A 20222-nucleotide genomic window follows, 5' to 3' on the forward strand; every position below is an offset into this window, starting at 1 on the left:
GAAGAACTAGAAACAGCACGAGAAATGCGCACTTTCAACAGATCCACTTTTATGTGCTGCATAGAGCTTACTTGACCCCGGGGAAAATGAAGAAGTATTTCGGAGCGGCCACCGCGGCATGCCCGAGATGCGCTTTTGAAGGAGCGGAGCTGGAACATATGCTGTGGTCCTGCCCTGACCTCCGGGAATATTGGCAGGCGATAGGGGATACTCTAACGGAAGTGACGGATAGGACAGTGCAATATGATATAGCGGTCTGCTTATTACATTGGTTTCCGCACACGCCCAAAAACAAAACCACAAGTAAATTCATAGATATGGGCCTGATCATAGCCAAAAGAGAAATCACACGACACTGGAAGGCGAGAGTAGGCCCCACACACAGGAGATGGGTTGGTGAGTTCTTGAAGTGGGCCGCTTGCGACAGTGCTCACCGATACCAGATGGCTCGCCGTAAACCAAATGATAGAGCACTGGACACGGCGGCGGCGTGGGAGGCACTGGTACAAGCCCTGAGAGATAGCACAATACAGGAGGATGAGGCCGAATTGGGTGAAGTCGAGAACGGCCCTCGCGGCACACCGGGGACATCGCAAACCTAGGTAGACACTAGACACCAACTCCTGATTGAACCCATAGAGGAGACAGTGTTGAGTACTTCTGAGTAGGTGGTGGACATTCGGGAGGAGGGGAGGGGGGACGTTGGGGACAGTTAGTAAATATTGGGAGTTCCTATTGGGGGGAGAAGAAGAAAAGCAGACGGGAAATTTTTTATTCTTTATTTTATGTTGTTTTCAGGGAGAGGATTGCACCTGCTGCACCTTGCCAAACCTCGAGAATTTATATGTTTTATCGCCGCCCGACCTCCGGGTTGTGGGCCTTAAGGCTGTGTGCAGAAGCTAATGAAAATGGAAGACAGGAGGAGCTAGGAGGTGTTAGTCCTCTGAGAAAACTGCTGTACTGAATGTCTGCAATAAAAATTGTTTAAAAAAAAAAATGACACAATAGTGCCAATATCATAATAATGGGCATCCCTGGCTATTTTGACTTTCTTGGTCTTGTTGTGGTATACAGGCAACCATCATTGACTTACTAAGAGCATGATTGACCTACATTTAGCCATCCCTGATATAATGGTGGCACCCCTTGTTTAATAATCACCATAACTAATATATGTTGGCAATCCTACTGCAACAGTTACTTTCCCTTTTATTTCATACTCTCTCCAGTGAGGTATGCTGGGTGTTGAAGTCCAAATTATTCCCCTTGTTGGGGTCCGTTAATGTGCCAGAATTTTTCAGCCTTCACACTCTTTTCACAGCCCTCCGGTGGGCCCCAGGCATCAGGCACAGCTTCCAAACTCACAATTCTCGAGCGCTGCTACCAGGCTGGAACAATGACAGCCAAGCAATCCCGTATTAGTTAATACAGCCGGGTGGTGCATCCTCCTCGGCTGAGGCCGCCGCGTGATAAACATTTCCAAAGATGCCTCTGAACATAAGGACGCGACTCCGCTCGAGATGTTTACCAAACTTTTAATTAAGATATATATATATATCTTCATTCATCAAGTACTTGGAGCGTTTTTCATTGTAGTTGTAGTATATATTTTGAAGTGCCATTGGGAGCTTCTGCTCACATAAATGGGCTCTAAAAAGTTGGCATGCTTTAGGGAATCTATTCACAGTGCCCTTAAAATTGCTTACCTTTCAATTAGTTTGGTTGTTAAATGTAAGTGTGCCATAGCTTCCTTAATCTGGGAGTCTGCAGTTCTTAATAAAGGAGTAATCTTTGTGCATGAAATCGAATATGGCCACCAACCCTGTGAACAAGTTACAAGTTTCTTTTGAAATAACATCTAATTGGAAATCCTAATGAAGTAATTGGAGCAAGACTTTGAAGAGATTTTTCGCTACTTTCAAATTAAACATATCGGCCTAAAGACAACATTTGACATGCTCTGATTGGTAGAGATGTTTGATATTTAATGTACGCACATTATATCAGATGCAAAGTGCTTGGGTTTGGCTGACCATTTGTAGCCAAGCGCACTTGGCTTGTTGAGATCATGCCCACAAGGTTCCTACACATCGACCAACCACCCACTGGTGTTGTGTTGTAAAATTCAATCGGAAACGTGACCGATAAGAATTCAGTGTGCATGATTGTGAACAGGTACAAGGTTTACGAAATACAGTTCCTGCGACTTTTGAAGAAACTAAGGGCCAGATGCACCACCATTCCGTTTTGTGGGTCGCAAATTGAAATTTTGTGTGACTTGCAATTTGCAACTCGCAAAACCGAATGTACTAATGTGTGTCAGACACATTTAGCGAATCCCAATGGGGTTGCAAATGACTTGCCTCATCGATATTCATGGGAATGGGCTACAATTACAGGGATGGTGGCCTGCTGGGTATAGCAGACCATCATGTTTGTGTTTGCTTTATAAATAAAGCAACATTTGTTTTTTAAATGCAGTCTGTTTTCTTTGAAGGAAAACAGGATATGTTTAAAATAAAGAAATGAAAAGTTTTCTTTTCATTTTTTCAGGGCAGACAGTGGTCCATGGGACCATTGCCTATTCTTAAAAATTATTTTCGCTGCCAAACACAAAGGGACCCCTTCCTGTTTGTGACTGGCTTACCACCTACTTGAAGTAGGTGGTATACTGTGATTGTTTTGCGACCGCAAATGTGATTGCAAAACAATCATACACCCCACTGCGACTTGCTTATAGGAAGGGACGCCCTTCGCGCACACCTTCCTAATAGCGACACACAAACACTATTTTGTGAGTCTATAATAGGTCATCAATTCTCAAAATAGGGGTTGTAATTGCTACAATCCTTTTTAGCGGTCTCAAGCTGCCTGATTTTCTGTTTTCGACTGCTAAAAATGGTTGTACATCTGGCCCTAGAGGGCTGTTTGGAAAGTAATGGGTGGGACAGTACAAATTGTACATCCGAATCATTAAATTAGATAGGACCCCTCCTACCCCACCCAGAGGTACTAAGCTGTGATCCGTTGCTTAATGTGTGGACGTGGCACTAGAGAGCTTATAACTGTTTGCTTGATGTGTGGACGTGGCACTAGAGAGCTTATAACGGTTTGCTTGAATTGAAGATGGGGGGCCTGTCTGAACCACTACAGACATATGCAGGGCTTATCCTTGCTTAGTCCTACACATATATACAAAGACATATACAGGGCACATATGTTAACCTTTAGGCCAAGATTTATTGATAACATGTGCTAGTAACATTATGAGTTGAGGAGCTATGGGTGGAGGAACCAGTGACAGGTCAGTTTCTGATGCCATGTTTGGGAAACATTACTTATTTTAGTTGATGGCATAAATGTGTGAGCTTTCTGATGTAAAATCTACTTGGGAAGTGTATGTTTTGCAAAATATTTCTTCCATATGCAACCAACATGTTCTGCATATACTGGGTCCTTTTCCATTAAGACTGTGAACAAAAAAGATGGAGCTCATTAAATTGATTACATTATTATAAATCTGCTCAAGGACCTGTAAGACTCTTGACCCTGTCTTTAATATATCTGATTGCAAATCAATAATTCCCATCCAGGGTGTGTGCTGTATATGACCTCTCATATTTTTTTATTCCCTTCATTCAGATGCCAAAAATGTTTTGAGTCGTCGTCACTCTGTACAGAACATCTTGCTTCAGGTGCAGCCTTGTTTAGGCCCAAGTGTTGTCAAAGAGCAGCCTCCAACTCCCCCTTCATCATCATCATCATCTGTTGTGCTGGAGAACGTCCCAGAAACCATGAATCGTGAAATGTTGACCATGCTGGTAGAAAACACCAGTGGCTTGGATGGAAAGGACTTCAAATTGGAACATATTTCTGAACGGAACGTGGCTGTCGTTACTTTTCGAACCAGTGAGAGTAAGTTTATGCTAACTGTGTTTCATTGCATGTTCATCATGTTCTCCAGAGGGGAAAATGTAACTTCATGTTGTGATGCTGGGAAGCAGAGCAGGTACGGATGGCAACAATGGACAGCCCTAATCAGCTGTATGAAACGGAAAGACCTCATAACACTTAAAGGATCTGATTTGATCAGTAGTTGCCCAGATTCAAACAGGTTATATGTTTTGGTGGCCAAGTTCCTGAATGGTGAGCAAACTGTGTTTTTTTTTCCTTTTTCTTCTTTAAACCATTTAGGCTGACGGGCTCAAACAGAAATTTTCAGTAGATTGGTAGAATGCAAAGTACATGCTCATTTGTACAGAGTGCCTTTGGTTCACAAACAGTTGAATAAATGAATTCTGATGTGGTTTGTCAAAGCAGTTTTTTGCTCTTCCCATCTCCAGAAATCCAGATGCCAATTAAATAAGTAAAAGTGAGGGAACTTCTATTGCTCGGGAGAAGCCTTGCTGCGGTGTTCTTTGCTTGGAGGAGGAATCCTACGACTTGCCGCTTCGACCCCTTGGACTCTGGACCCGGTGCTGGTTTTACCTGTGAGGAAGCTGCTGACGTGCCTGCTGTGGGGGTGAGAAGGGCATTTAGCGTGGTGAACGTTGCAGGGACTCCATCTACCAGGAGTCCCTGCTCGACCTGAATCACCTGGTCCGCGTTCGCCGCTCAGCCCCGCCCCCAGGATACTGCGCACTCTATTTAGTCGGATTTGGTAGCCGCTGCGCGGGAGCATTCAGGGAGAAGCCCGGGAAAAGGGCGGGCCGTCTACGGCTGTCCAAGGCCGGACAAGACTGGGCTGGGGCACCCCCTTAAGATCTATTATTAAGCCTGGTAAGACTTTGTTTTTACAAGGCTTTGGACTCTGGGACTATTTCTAACTGAGTGTGCCATATAGAGGCAATAAACCCGAGCTATTCCTCTATTCCCCTTATTCTAATGGCACACTATGCGGGGAAGGGGAGGAAGCTAACATCTAGCATCACGGGGGGAAGCATCGCTGGCACTCTAGATGGGTTCATTAAAAGAGCGGCGGTTGTGCTAGAACGGGAGATAGCCCTCACTGAGAAGCGGCTATCCCTGGAACTGATGGGCAATAAGCGGTCCTCCTTGGGCGAATTAGGAAATGCAGTCACACCTGACCAAGCTCACAACAACAGGCCGAGTGCTATTAGTCATAACTCCACAGGCACAGGCTTAGAGGGAGATCAACCTATCATTACTGTAAACATCTTGGCTGACACTACATCCTCTGATGGAACATCTTCGGCGGATTTTCACCCTATATCCCTAGGAAACAGGAATCCCCAGACCATGGACAGACCCAAAAATACAATTACATCTATATCGCACACACAAAAGGGGAAAAGAAAGAGGGGTGGGAACCGTCAATTAGGTAGTAAACCAAAGGTATCGAAAATAACGAGAAATTCTTCAAAGCCAACTTTAATTAAAGCTAACACCTTACCTAAAACTGCCGTAGGATGTCCCTTTCCCCCCGAGCACCCCCTTAAGTAGTTCTAGCTACCAGGCTCCTTTACAATCACGAGACACAGTTGTAGACCTGGATACTGCATGCACATTCTCTCAAGCAGAGCAGCTACTTAGGTCATTTGTGCTCCCGCTTATTGAGAGGTTAAAAATATTAAATGATAAACTGGATAAGATGCAGAAGGCAATTGTAGAAAATTCCCATACGCTAGCAAGCCTAGCACCCTGCCCTAGTGATAAAGGTACTTCAATAAGGAAACAGATTAATATACCTCCCCCCAAAAGCCCATTGCCCTCGTCAAAGGCATCTGATGAACCAAGGCCACCGAAAAGCAAGGAGGTTGAGAAGAAAGGAGACCAGGTAACACTGTCTGTTGGGGGGTTAAGAACAAAAATAATGATCAGAAAACCCCATTACCAAATTGTGACGGGGTGGGTCCCCGAGGGCCCCTGGAGGGGGGTCCGGCCCCGCTGTCTCACCTGACTCCGTTCCCTCCCTACAGCAGCCTGGCCAGGACGTGGAAGTGGACTGGTCCCCGGAAGCTTGTTTCCTTCCCAGTATAAGAATTGGCTTGGTAGTTTGGTTTGCCCTGTTCCCATCATGCACTGGGACAGGAACAGACTAATTTGCATATAGCCAATTTCTGAGCTGGGATGGTGCAGTGAGCTAAAAAACGGTGATGGATTAAAACCATGATCTCTTGACTTGGTAAGAGTATTCTGCATCATTCAGAAACTCTGTCCATCACCACCCCCTTTTCCAAAATCGGTTTTATCCACACTATGTGTGGGAGGGTATACTCAGACGTGAGTCCCTTGCTCATTGCACCATCAGGATTCAAGCAAGCCGGGCCGAAGAAGGCTGTGATGCCAGAAACCGGTCCCCGGAAGCTTGTTTCCTTCCCAGTATAAGAATTGGCTTGGTAGTTTGGTTTGCCCTGTTCCCATCATGCACTGGGACAGGAACAGACTAATTTGCATATAGCCAATTTCTGAGCTGGGATGGTGCAGTGAGCTAAAAAACGGTGATGGATTAAAACCATGATCTCTTGACTTGGTAAGAGTATTCTGCATCATTCAGAAACTCTGTCCATCACCACCCCCTTTTCCAAAATCGGTTTTATCCACACTATGTGTGGGAGGGTATACTCAGACGTGAGTCCCTTGCTCATTGCACCATCAGGATTCAAGCAAGCCGGGCCGAAGAAGGCTGTGATGCCAGAAACCGGTCCCCGGAAGCTTGTTTCCTTCCCAGTATAAGAATTGGCTTGGTAGTTTGGTTTGCCCTGTTCCCATCATGCACTGGGACAGGAACAGACTAATTTGCATATAGCCAATTTCTGAGCTGGGATGGTGCAGTGAGCTAAAAAACGGTGATGGATTAAAACCATGATCTCTTGACTTGGTAAGAGTATTCTGCATCATTCAGAAACTCTGTCCATCACCACCCCCTTTTCCAAAATCTGATGAACCAAGGCCACCGAAAAGCAAGGAGGTTGAGAAGAAAGGAGACCAGGTAACACTGTCTGTTGGGGGGTTAAGAACAAAAATAATGATCAGAAAACCCCATTACCAAATTGTGACGGGGTGGGTCCCCGAGGGCCCCTGGAGGGGGGTCCGGCCCCGCTGTCTCACCTGACTCCGTTCCCTCCCTACAGCAGCCTGGCCAGGACGTGGAAGTGGACTGGAGGGCTGGTGACCCTGAATACTGGTGGCTGACGTCGGACCAAAGCGAACCCTGTACCTTTAAGGACTTGGAACCCGCACGGGTAGCCCCGCCCCTTGAGAATGACGCGCCGGAGTCAAAAGGAGCCCGGATCAAGGAAGCGACGGACGGCGTTTTCCCAGAGGCAAGGAGAGAAGGAGAGTACTGTGTGAGCAGTGGCAACGAGGAGCAGGAGGCCAAACTGAGGAGAGGAGACGGAGAAGCCAGGAGGCCAACGGAACAGCGAACCGCCCCGCCACGTTCCCGCGGGAGGAGCGTGGCTCCAACAGGTACAGGGCCGTGTGGCGGGTTGGATGGGAAACAGAGTCCCGCCTGTTGTAGAATAATTGTACAGACCCGTGTACAGCTCGTCCCCTTGAACAACCCCCCCCCTTCCACGAGCACTTCCTCATGTCATCTGATTTGTACATAGCATGTGTAGCGGGTTTCCCTCACCACTGGTCCCCCACCGTGTATATCCATACTCGGTCTTACTACGTCCTCTGTCTTCTTCTTTACATACGGAGCCCCCTGACCCGGAGGACGAGTTGAACCGGCACCGGAGGCAAACTGGATCCACCCCGCACCACGACATATGATCCAGCCGCGTTCGCCAGGGAACGCATCACCAGCCGGAGGCGAAAAACATATACGCAAATAAAAACTTCTTTAAAAAGTCTCTACAAGTTCTCTGCCTCTCCTTCCTTCGAACCGCCAGCGAGGGTAGTAGAGGATAGCATAAACCCCGAGTCCCCAGGTACCCCGGGACACAAATGTACCACCAACACATCATCAGGATGTGAGAAACCTAGTCGAATCCACTAAATCCCCGATCACCCACCCTGTTATTGATCTACCCCTCCAGGCATCCCCACTAGTAGTAATATTAGGAAACGTACCACCCCTCATGGAAGGAGATAGGGAAGACTACTACCAGTTAAGGAATAAGGTGGCCCATTGGTTATCGCAAAATACTGCAGAAGACAATAACCTCGGCCACAGTATTATAATGGCCCGAAGAGTGTCTTGGGTGGGCAGGTCAAATAAATCGAAACTGGGCGACTGCATCGTGATCAACTTTAATAGCCCAACATTGGTGGAGAGGATCCTAAGGGCAGTCGAGCTTGGTTGGAGGCCCAGGGGTTCTGGCATAGACATATTATCACTGGGCTTCTTCTATGATACCCCTTATCTAATAAGAAAAGATAACTGGAATGCATGGCAACAGGTGAGGGCACCATACCATAGAACACATCGGGCTGGGGATTATTGGAGCGGAGATCAGCAACTATTCCACACTGGGCAAGACAGGGGATGCATGCTTTCCCTCTAGGGCCAAACATATTTGCACCACCCTCAGGTCTTAATGAGTGTGACTGACTGGCTGGTAATTTAGACTCAGTCGGGGAAGTGCCTAGTAGAAATGCTGATACCCCAAGCAGACCCTATTGCATCGACTAATATATTCATAACCTGTTAAGTATTGGAAAAAATCGCTCCCGTAAACCGCTCTTATCCCACCCCGATAGTTGATCCGCCCTCATTGCAAGGCCCCCTCAGGATTGTTTCATGGAATATCTGCGGGCTGGAAAGTAAAGTTTCTAATCATGTTTGGGGGGATTTTATCCAGAACTATGATGTATTGTGCATCCAAGAAACTTGGCTCGCGAATGAAATATATTTGGACGGCTTTAAAACGTACCATATCCCTGCGGAACGCTCTGCCCATGGTAGACATAAAGGAGGCATCTGTATTTATATCTCCAACCTGATGAGGGTACGTAGAATTAAAAGGATTGGGTACTCTACATATTTTCAAATAGGATCTATTATACTACCCTCGGGCATGGAATTAATGGTAGTCAACTTCTACAATAACATTAAAGAACCTGACTTCGCAGTAGAGATGAGTAAGCTAGGTGAAGGCATAAACTACTTCAATACTGCAAAGGGAAAAAACGCAATTTTGATCTGGGGTGGTTTAATACTAATACATGCAACCTGAATACCTGCAGACCTCGGGACGATGCTAGGGAAGGAAGGGATGATATGAAGCATTTCGTACATACAGCTGGAGGGGAAATAATAAATGATATTTTGCCACACATGACCTAGACTTCGTAAATTTGATGTGCACTCCGCAGGTTGAATTCAGTCCTACATACATAGCCAGGGGTGTGCATTCGATTATTGATTTCATTATCCTACCCACAAGATTTTCTGATTGGGTGGGAGATTTTCCCATCCAGTCAAATGGCCTTAGTGACCATCTGCCTCTCAGTTTACACCTAAATGTTCCCGCATGTGATACCTCAGCCACGCTCGAATCCCTGGTGTGGTCGCAGGAAATAGTATTGGCACGTCAAAATGGTTTTGCCCTGAAATGGGGCAAAATCGACCCAGCAAAAATGAATGTGACCACTATATCAAAGGCCTTGGCACCCATCCTAGTGTGTCTAGATGAGGAAGCTACCAACGCTGAAATTTTGGAAGCCCTTGGGCAGATAACGTTAGTCATACAAGACTCCCTTACTAAAAGAAAAGCGATGGAACGTAAGAAGACTAATGGCTGGTTTGATTCTAAATGCACGAAAGCGTGTACCCACCTAAAAGGGGCACTTAGCTCCAAACCCAGGGACTACAGCCTAATTAGGGCTTGCTGAAAGACTATAATGTAGCCCGGAATAATAGGAAAAAAGAAATAAAAGACCTGGCCTGGCAAAACCTACTTAAGGCATCGCAGCTGAGAGCTTGTAAATTGTTCTGGCAGGCAGTAAATGCACCCTATCTTACCAAGCCAGATAATGCAGGAATTGAAGTCGCCATAGACGAGAGCACTTGGATTGACTTCTTCTCCAAAGTTTACAAAAAAGAGGAAAGGGATGTGGCTAAATCCACAGGGGTAAACAATCTGGACAGACCAGAGCAGAATCATTTCCCCATTAAGGTTGAAATAGCATATGATGAAGTCTTGACTGCAATAAATAATAGCAAAGGAAGTAAGGCCCCGGGCCCAGATGGGATACCAAACGATATTTTTAAGCTAACTACTGAACTCTGGGCCCCAATTTGTACACTAGTTTTAAGGGCCTGTTGCACTGAAGGATTTATTAAAACCTGGGCAGAGTCAGTTATAGTGCCCATTTACAAAAAAGGGGAGAGAGAGTGTCCAGCTAACTATAGGCCCATATCCCTCCTGGATTCCCTTATGAAGATTGCCAGTAGGGTGGTCCTCAGTAAATTACAAATCTGGGAAAATGAAAATAACATCCTAAGCCCGGTCCAGTACGGCTTTAGGGAAGGGATGGGTACAGTAGAGCAGGTCCTTAATTTCGTGATGATTCAAGGGAAATATACCCAAGCTAAAAAAGGGTGTCTCTATGCAATATTTGTCGACCTCTCAGCCGCATTAGACTGCGTGGATCACGAAAAATCGTGGCAAACATTGGCTGAAATTAAGGTGGATCCCGCGATTCTACATTTCCTCCGACAGTTGTACACAGGTGCGACTGCCAAGGTGAGACATGGGACAAGGGGAGAATGTACTGGGTCGTTCTGCATAGAGAAGGGAGTCAGGCAGGTCTGCGTACTGACTCCATTCCTCTTTTCCATATATACGAACGCTTTGGAGGAGGAATTGGTGGCCGCCGTAGTGGATTCACCTAGGTATGGGAAAAACCAGGTGGTCTCCCTTCTTTATGCGAATGATGCCGTACTAATGGCTAGAACCAAGATAGGTGCTCAAAAGGCGTTAACAAAGTATGTAGAGTTTATGGAGACAAGGGGACTAAAAATAAACGCTAAAAAATCATTTGTGATGATGTGTGGGAAAGCAGGAACAAAATGTAAGGCTTTGAAAATTGACGGCCTCTCATTAGAACACACTTACAGTTTCTCATACTTGGGGGTGCTAATTGATGGCTCTGGCTCCTGGTGTGCGGCCGTCAAGAACAGAACTCTTCTGTTTAAACGTTCCATTGCCGCACTAATGAACTTCGCCACCAAACTAGGGAAAAGACCCCCAGAAATTCTTTTAAATATATATAAAGCGAAATGCAGAAGCATAGCTCTTTACGGGGCAGGAATCTGGGGCTTCCAAAACACTTTACCTATCCAGATAGCGGAAAATGGTTTTTTAAGATATTTGTTAGCACTCCCCCAGGGTACTGCAGTTTTTAATTGTCATTCTGAACTAGGAATGAATTTTATTTCTGATCTCATAAAAGTACAACCAATCCTACTCTGGCAGAGAGTCTGGACTGAAGACGCGTTGTCCTTTAGTAGAGAAATCTTAAAGGATGTAATGGTATTGGACAACGGCAAACATATTCCATGACTTGAGTATGTCAGGAAGACATTTATTGATCTGCATAGGCCAGAACTATATAATAATCCCGAATTATTAGGTGGTCTGAGTAGGAAAGAACTTAAAGGCCTGTGCATGAACCACTATGAAACGTTAAGGTGTTCGGTTGAACTTACCAAACAAACTGTCAGTAAACACCAGCTGACTCTGGTGTGTTACACTATTCAACCGTACCTAGCATTGTGTATCGTGGGCTTTGAACGTTTTATCTTAACTAGATTTAGGTTTGTTTTATTTCATTACTTGGTAACTTTTCCTACAAAAAACAATTGGTCCAGGAGCCTGGGGACATGCCCTTGCGATAATTTATCGCAACAATCCACGTTCCATGTTATCTTATTCTGTAAATATTATGAGAAGGAACGTAAGACATGGATTAGGCAATATTTGAAAAAGGGTTCCTGGCGGCAATGTAGACCAGCCTATCTAAGTTTACAGCAATTGGAGAATGGCAAATGCATCATGATAATGATTGGTTTTTTAAAGAGTATCCTGAGGAAAAGAAATGTGATGGCTGCTAACTGTATTATTTAAATGCTATGGTTCGATAATGCACTAATTGAATCTTTTCTTAATGCTTTAAACTTAGGACCTATTTATTTATTATGAAATACTGTATGTATATTTAATGTTGCTTTTATGATTTTTATCTGCTGTTAAAATCGAATAAAGCTAAACTTGAAACTTGAGTTAGTAATTGAAACTAAAATCAAATGGCCTAATTTTGTAGTAGATCCCAGGTTATAAACTTGGGGTATTGCTTAGAGATGCTGAAAAATGGATTAAGGCAATGAATCCCGTATTCTAAGAATGTAAAATACATGAATTAACAAATGTTTTTTCTATGCCTGCACAAACGCCTGTGTAAGTCTTTTAGCCTATAGCATGTCATAGAATTTATAGGTGTCTTCCGTGGATTTACCAGCTATGGTAGGGGATTAGTTAATCCTCTTTCATATGAAGGGGTGTTACTTTTTTGGGAGAGTGTTATGCAGTCATTGTATTTGTAAATCTTAACTGGGTTAAGAAAGTGAGATGTATGTAGATGATAATAGTAACTTCATAGCAAATGCTACTGATAACTGCCTAGTTGATGCTTTGTTGGACATTAAAAAGGGGAAAAACAGTATTATAGCATTTTGTTTACTGCGATAGGTGCCATGGGCTTTATGCAGACGTGCACCCATAGTGCCAGGGTGAAGAGTCATGGCATCACTTCACGACTCCTCGAATGCACAAAGAGCATCAAGGTTGAAGATCTACCACCCGATGTGTGCACAGAGTTCCTCAATATATACTTTGAAAGTTCGAAGCATGGTGGTGGAAGGGTGGCAGATGTGCAATCTTTACCTGAGGAAGATTCAGCGATAGTTACGTTTTTTGATCAAAAAGGTAAGACCAGTTCCTATATGGTTTTAGTGCACTCGTGTATGGCTTAGTGGAGTTATTCCAAAATCATAATTTTATTCCTCTGGATAAATATGCAACCTCTAGGGTTGAGATGCATTGCTACACAACTTATCTATATTATGCAGCGAGAATCTGCTATGATATGCTTCAGATGTAAAGTTCTTATGCTAGTATCAGAGTGTGCAAGACGGTAGAATTCTAAAAACACACTTCATTGAAGTCGCTTAATATTCTTCATAAAGATAGGGTGTTCATTGGGACACCATGTGCAAGAAATCACAAGATTGACAGCTAGTGGGTGAGTGGAGGACTAATCATCATCTCCTTTGTCAGGAATAGGATTTCACTGTTCTGGCAAAACTCCTTCCGTTCCCTGATCTGTCTGGCATGGCTTACTCCTGTGTTTCTGGCTGGTATCAATCCGTGTAAAATTTGGGCTTAACTAGTTTGAGTTCAGTATGCATTTTGATCTTTGAGTTCAAATAGGACTGACCTGGGATTTCTACCTGCCTGAAAACCTGCAAAAGCAGGTCAAAATCATTAGATGCACTTCATCAGTACTAGAGAAAGTTTTAAACACAGCTAGACTTTGGTTGACCCAGGCTTCTTTTTTTGCCTGTGCTTTCAAAGTGGGATAAGTACTGGCACACTTGAGCCAGTAACTGATGTTTTATTTGAACACAACTGCACACCAATTTAGAGTATACTTTTACTGGGCACAAAACCATTGCAGATGGTCTCCTGCCAATAAGGCTTGAGATACGTTTTGGATTACTGGAGAATCTTTGCTTCTGTGACTGATCAGATGAAGGGAATCTGAGCTGTTCATTGTGGATGGCAGATTGCCCCTTACTGCTGAGCTGACTTTTGCAAGCCCCAGCTCATTATACAGTGATGAGCTCTGATCAATGGAAGCCAGAAGGTCCTTTCTGTTGAGCTTGTCACATTAAATGAAACATTTCTAATTAAAAAACAATGGTCATGAAGCTGCAGAGATTCTTTGCTGCGTTGAGGTTGCACTGTCCTGACCTTCTCTGTACCTGCGTTGGTGTATCTTCTAAGTATGAGCGCAAAATCCGTTACGCTCGCGGATTTTGCGAATTTTCGGTAAATTCGCGATCCGCGAACTCCCGAGAATTTACCGCAAATTCGCAAATCCGCGAGCGGCGGATTCTGGGGGCAAAAGTTCAAGCCTTGCAGGCCTGTTGTAACTATTTTACGATGGCGCCGGCAAGCTGCCAGCGCCATCCTAAAATAGTTACTAAATTAGCTTCAACAGGAAGCTCTAATAGATAAAATAAAGCAGGTGCTCGAGCGCCTGCTTTATTTTATCTATTAGAGCTTCCTGTTGAAGCTAATTTAGTAACTATTTTAGGATGGCGCTGGCAGCTTGCCGGCGCCATCGTAAAATAGTTACAACAGGCACAAAACGGTGGCGTCTTCTTGAATAAATATGAAGGGCAGGGTTCATTCTGGCACGACGGTCCTGGCACAAAAATTAAACATCAACCGGAAGCACTTACAGATATCAAGTAAGCATGTGCCCTAGTTGTAGCTTAAATTCAGTGACTCATTCATCGGCCCAAAAATCAATCGTGAGCGTTGTCAAGGCTGGGCAGCTGTGCCCTCTTCCCAAATATACCATCGAAAATCAGCTGTGATGCTGGACAGAGGCCTTTGCATCCAATGACTTTCACGAGCGCAATCCTCGTGCTGTTCCTGTGGCCAGGAGCTTCTGTATCTTCATCTGCTGCTCTGATCGGTCTCTGACCTTTAATGCACACAAGAGGCATGTGCACTCGCATGGAAGCCCCGTCCGTTTGGCCCCGCCCACACACTCGTGGTGTGCACCGTCTTCCCGCCATTTACCCACTATGATAGCTCACTCACGGGACCCCTGCGCCCTTCGGCGCGATTGCATAGTAACACACACCTGGTCGCTGTAGACAACTCTCTGGCACTTTAGGCAGCTGTAGTCTAGTAAAAGCACTATACATTTACCCAACGAGGTAGCAGCACTGACTGATTATCCAGTAGAAAGTACTCCAGTTGAGTAGAGGTATGGCACAAAACGGTGGCGTCTTCTTGAATAAATATGAAGGGCAGGGTTCATTCTGGCACGATGGTCCTGGCATGGAAGCCCCGCCCCAAATCCGCCGACCCACAAATCCGCCGATCCGCGGATTTTGCGGATCCACGATCCGTGAATACGCTAATCCGTGAATCGTGGATCCGCAAAATCCGCCCATGCTTAGTATCTTCCATTATTTGCCTTCTTCAGGTTTAATGGCGTGATGCATCAATTCGAGCTACGCCCCAGGGTCACAGGCTCAAAACCTGGTGGGTTCACCCCGCCTTTCATTAAACCTAGTTCAAAATAATGAGTACCATTGATTTGGGAAACAAATGCATGTTGTCTGACAGTGGTGCTGAGAGACTGCTTTGGAGATAATATTGTGCTCTAAAAATACAAGTTAAGTTTTAGACCCCTGTAATTGAGTTTGTCCTGTTTTATGTGTGCTGTTGTCCCGATTCTGGAGCCCTAGGAAAAACAAGATGATTTGGGGCAGATGGCGAGCCTATCAAAGCCTGGAAGTGGGAATTGATTGAATGTCAATTGTGTTCTTTATGCTGATGTGCTGACTTGATGGACTGAAGTCTTGTTTTGTTTTATATTTGTGACTTGCACTGAAAATCAGAGGATAAGTCTCACTTCTTCACAGAGTCGGCAGAAGTCTGGGAGTGGCATGAATGTTTGAATAATTTGGGGGCTTGTAGGTTGCGAACTGGGAAGCCTAGGACAAAGTTCTCTAGACACGAAAGGACAAGGAGAAGGGAGTCCCGTTGAACGGTGCAATCACAAGGTGTAATAGAAAACCCTCACAACCATTGGCCTAAGACAATGGCACTTTCATGGGTGATAGAGTGCACTTCTCAGAGAAAGCAAAGATGATCCTGGACTGCAGGATAATAATGTTCATCAAACAACAGACACACTACACCACACCATCCCCCCCAGCCCCCCTGCCGTCGAACCCAATGGAGGACTCCAGAAAAATGCTGCTGCTGGAGAAGGAGAAAGTGTCCGGTGGAATCCGAAGGTGGATTCTAGGTGAGGAGTACCTGCAAGCAGAGGGGGCAGAGTCTATGTCACCCAGGAGTGACCTGAGACCTGGAAGACGAATACCCACCTCTGTCGAGAGTTGACGGTGACCTTGATACTGCAGCTGTGAGGGCCAGGCGACACTGTGGAAGACCAGGAGCAGTGCACTGGCTGTCCTACGTCGGATGTCGAGAGTTGAGGGGTTGGTGTCTTTCGGGAGGACCAACAAGCCTTTACACCTTCTTCACTCTCCACGTTGTTTGCAGTTGCAGTGTCGGGACCAGCAAGGTCCAGGGGTTTCACCACAAGCAGGGCAGTCAGGGCAGACGCCAAGCAATCAGGGGAGCCCAAAAGAATCAAAGATGACAGGACCCACAGTTCGGAGGCACTGGAGTTGTAAGAGGACCTCGAGCAGCTCACCAAAAGATGCAGACCACGGTGCAAACGATGCAGTGTGGGTTAAGATTTCGGTCACTGGAGATGTTTGAGTTTGGGGCTACTTGGAGCCCGAAGATCTTGGTGAAAGGAAGCCAACAAGCCTTTGCAACGGCAAGTCGATGCGGTGCACAGGGATTCGGTTGTTGCAGCTTCTACGAGGGATACTGGCCTTAAACCTGGTGAGAAAGCAGGGCAGGGATGAGAAAAACCACCACCTGTGTTGCTGAGCCTCTCGGAGTCCGTGGGAGCTCAGGATCAGCTGACTGGTCCGCTTAGTTGCAGTTCCTGCTGATGCAGGGAAGTTACTTCTTCACTCCAAGGGAGATTCCTTCGGGTGTCTTAGATGCCCACAGGCCTTGGGAGGTTCCTGTAATATACACAGGCACAGACTATGCAGCAGACTGGAAGGGGCACTAAATGAAGCCCAAACAAAGTCCAGCCAAGTCCCGAGTGCCCAGATGGTAGAAGTTGAAGTGGTGTCTGAATTGAATCGTGTCCCACGACAAATCCAGGGACCTACACCCAGGTAACCCCTTAAGTACCCTAAGGAAAGGGTTGGGACTTTTCTGGGGATCCTCCCAGGGGAGGTGGTGGTCACACCTCTCTGTGACAGGATGCCTATTGTTCTGCCTTCCCCTGCTCGAGTTTGGCTCAGCCGCAGGAGGGCAGAATCCTGTCTCTGGTCGGCAGCAGCCATGTTGTTGTGTCCGAGTCTAGAAGACTGGAACCAAGAGCACTGAGAGCCTAACAGAGGCCCTTTCCAGTGCTTGGAATCCTACCTCCCACACTGTATACTGTATGGGTGGTATGATTCCAACTTGTTTTATACCAAACATGATAGGATTCGTTGCAGCCAATTTCGAGATGGTCATCGTGTAATTGCGCATTGTCCCTCTATATGGTATATGGCTGTCTCACTTACAAAAGTGTATCCAGACCCCAAAGTGGCTCCTAAAGCCTCCTTAACTTCTGATGGTGGTGTGTACCGCAACTGCAGAAAGGAAAAAAATGCTTTTGTTATTTAACCCTCACACACCCTATTAGTGTCATGCTTCATCATGGGGTTCATCCAGACTCCTAAAGGTCTGGGTGGGCTCAACCGTATTTCAGGGAGCTCTTAGGAGATGTAGACCAGGGGGACTTTCCGATAAAGAGATACATGGAGTTGTAGTAGGATTTTTATTATTGGTGATGTAGTGGATGTTAAAACGATAATAAAAAGTGTATCTTTTTTGGAGGATTATGGTCCTAAGACCTTATAAAACTCCCAACATGTTTCAGCCCAAAGGTTGGGTGGCCAAAAATGGTCCTGGGCTTTCGTCAGGGCACAATGGAGTTCCCTCCCTGGTATGGATCAAAACAAACTATGCTGACATATGTATAGGTTTTGAAGGTGCAGAAAGCTGCAACCTTTGTGACAAAAGTGGCAGTAAAAACAATCACAATGAGGAGAATACTTATCTCCCTTCTTCTGTACCGAAAACATTAACCCAATTAGAGGGGGATATGCGTATCACAGGGTCGCGATAGGTTGGCCTTGTAGTCAAACGTACTCCAAAGGTGCTGCCCAGTGGTACACCTATTTGGTACCTCTGATCCCCTGCGAGGGCTGCAAGAGGTTCCTCAGACCCCTCCCAGTCCTCCCCGCCCTCTATAGCCTGTGGAACAGGTGGAACATACGGTGGTGGGTAGACAAAGGGAAAGAAATTCCCTAACAGCGTCCGAATTGGCATCGGTCGACACCCTTCTGCCGGGGACGGGGTCGGGCAGGTCTGCAGCTGGCAACGTCTATGCCGGTGGAGGTCGCACAGGGCCAACCCGCATGGACGGGGATCCAGGCCTGGATCCACTGGGGTCCCTCGGTGTAGAGCCGGAGTTGTCGACGACGTCGGAGATGGCGACGTCGAAGGACAAGGACCGCCATCGGACCCTCGGGGCCCGAAGGCGCACCAGCGGGGCTGGATGGTCCAAAGACACGTGCCATGGCTGACAGGAACTCCTGCAGCTGGGCGGGAGTCGCCGATGGATCCGGAAAGGGTGGATAGGCCATTGGCAACTGCATAGGCTCTCTAAGGCCTATTCTGGATCTCAGAGAGTTAAACCATTATATACTCTCAAAACATTTTCACATGGTGAGGCTTAAACAGGTACTCCCGCTTTTGCAAAGGGCAGATTTTATATCTACTCTAGTTTTAAAAGACTCATATTTTCATGTTCCAATTCATCCGGTTCATTGCAAATACCTCAGTTTTGTGATAGCCGGCAAGCATTACCAGTTCAAGGTGCTTCCCTTCGGAGTGACAAAAGCAACCAGAGTTTTTACCAAATGCCTGGCAGTAGTCGCCGATTATCTCAGAAGACAGCAGATTCACATATTCTCCTACCTAGACGAAAGCCAGCACTTACCAGAACTGTCTACAACACACACCGATCACAGTAGACCTACTTCATCAACTGGAGTTCACCATAAATGCCCACAAATCTCACCTGCATCCATCACAGATGCAGTCGTATCTAGGAGCCAGTCTAGACACAGTCAAAGCTCTAGCCTCTCCCAATGTAACCAGAATACGCAATATTCAGGCTATGCTTCTATAGTTTCAACCCAACCATGATTTACCAGCCAGAGTGTTCATGCAACTACTGGGAATTATGGCATCTTGTATTGCAATTGTACCCCATGCAAGGCTTTACATGTGTCCCTCACAACAGTGCTTGGCACCTCAGTGGAATTAGTCGCAGGGTCAATTAACTGCTCTAGTGTTGGTAGACGGCTGTACCCATCGCTCTCTGCAGTGGTGGAACCTACAAAACTTATCAAAAGGACAGCTTTTCATCGACCCTATTCCACAGATCATGCTCTATTCAGACACATCTCTAACAGGTTGGGGGGCTCTTCTCAAAGGTTACACAATACAGTGTGTGTGGAGTAACAAACACAAAATACTCCACATCAACTATCTAGCCGTCAAAGCTTTTCAAACTCACCTCATAGCAAAACTGTCCTACTCCGAACAGACAACATGACAGCGATGTATTATGTACAGAAACAGGGCGGGACACTCTCTCCAAATGTCGACACTGGCTCAAGACTTTTGGAATTGGGCAATCATTCACAAGATCTATCTTCTGGCAGAACATCTCCCAGGACTAAACAATTAAATTGCCAACCCCTCAACAGAAGGAGACCGCTAATTCCTGAGTGGGAACTTCATCTCCAAATTCACCTTCCCTTCTTCTAACAGTGGGGTTTTCCACAGATAGACCTGTTTGCCACAGCCGAAAACGCAAAATGTCCGGCTCAAGGTTCTCACGCCCGCCTGAAAAGGGCAATGCCCTATGGATAAACTGGTCAGGGATATTTGCTTACGCTTTTCCGTCTTTCTGCTCATTCCGTGTGTGGTTTGGAAACTTAGGCAAACATCCCTCACGCTAATCCTAGTAGCTCCCACATGGGCCCGTCAACCATGGTACCCCACCCTGTCGGAGCTATCAATAGTTCCATATCAAAAGCTGCACCCCACCTCCAGTCTCCTCACACAGAACCGTAGAGAAATGAGACATCCAGATACCAAAGAACTAAACCTAGCGATCTGGCTCCTGAAGTCCTAGAGTTTGATCATTTAAACTTACCACCAGACTGTATGAATAGTCTGAAGGAAGCAAGAAGGCCTACCACCAGAGCTTGCTATGCAGCAAAATGGAAAAGATTTGTTATATACTGCAATAACAACAACATTGATCCTTCAGATGCTTCTATACAA

General features: G+C 45.9%; 1 protein-coding gene across 3 annotated transcripts in view; it reads left to right on the forward strand.

Moving 5' to 3' along the window:
• LOC144823685 (protein mono-ADP-ribosyltransferase PARP14-like) overlaps positions 1–20222 on the forward strand; it is a 1720771-nt gene that overhangs the window by 544450 nt on the left and 1156099 nt on the right. For all 3 annotated transcript variants that reach the window (XM_078682415.1, XM_078682413.1, XM_078682414.1), the window contains exons 5-6: positions 3643–3915; positions 12663–12899. In XM_078682415.1, coding sequence (XP_078538541.1) covers positions 3643–3915; positions 12663–12899 — 510 coding nt within the window. The remainder of the gene's footprint in view (positions 1–3642; positions 3916–12662; positions 12900–20222) is intronic.

Source organism: Lissotriton helveticus, chromosome 3_1, assembly GCF_964261635.1.
Source record: "Lissotriton helveticus chromosome 3_1, aLisHel1.1, whole genome shotgun sequence".
Classification (NCBI taxonomy): Eukaryota; Metazoa; Chordata; class Amphibia; order Caudata; family Salamandridae; genus Lissotriton; species Lissotriton helveticus.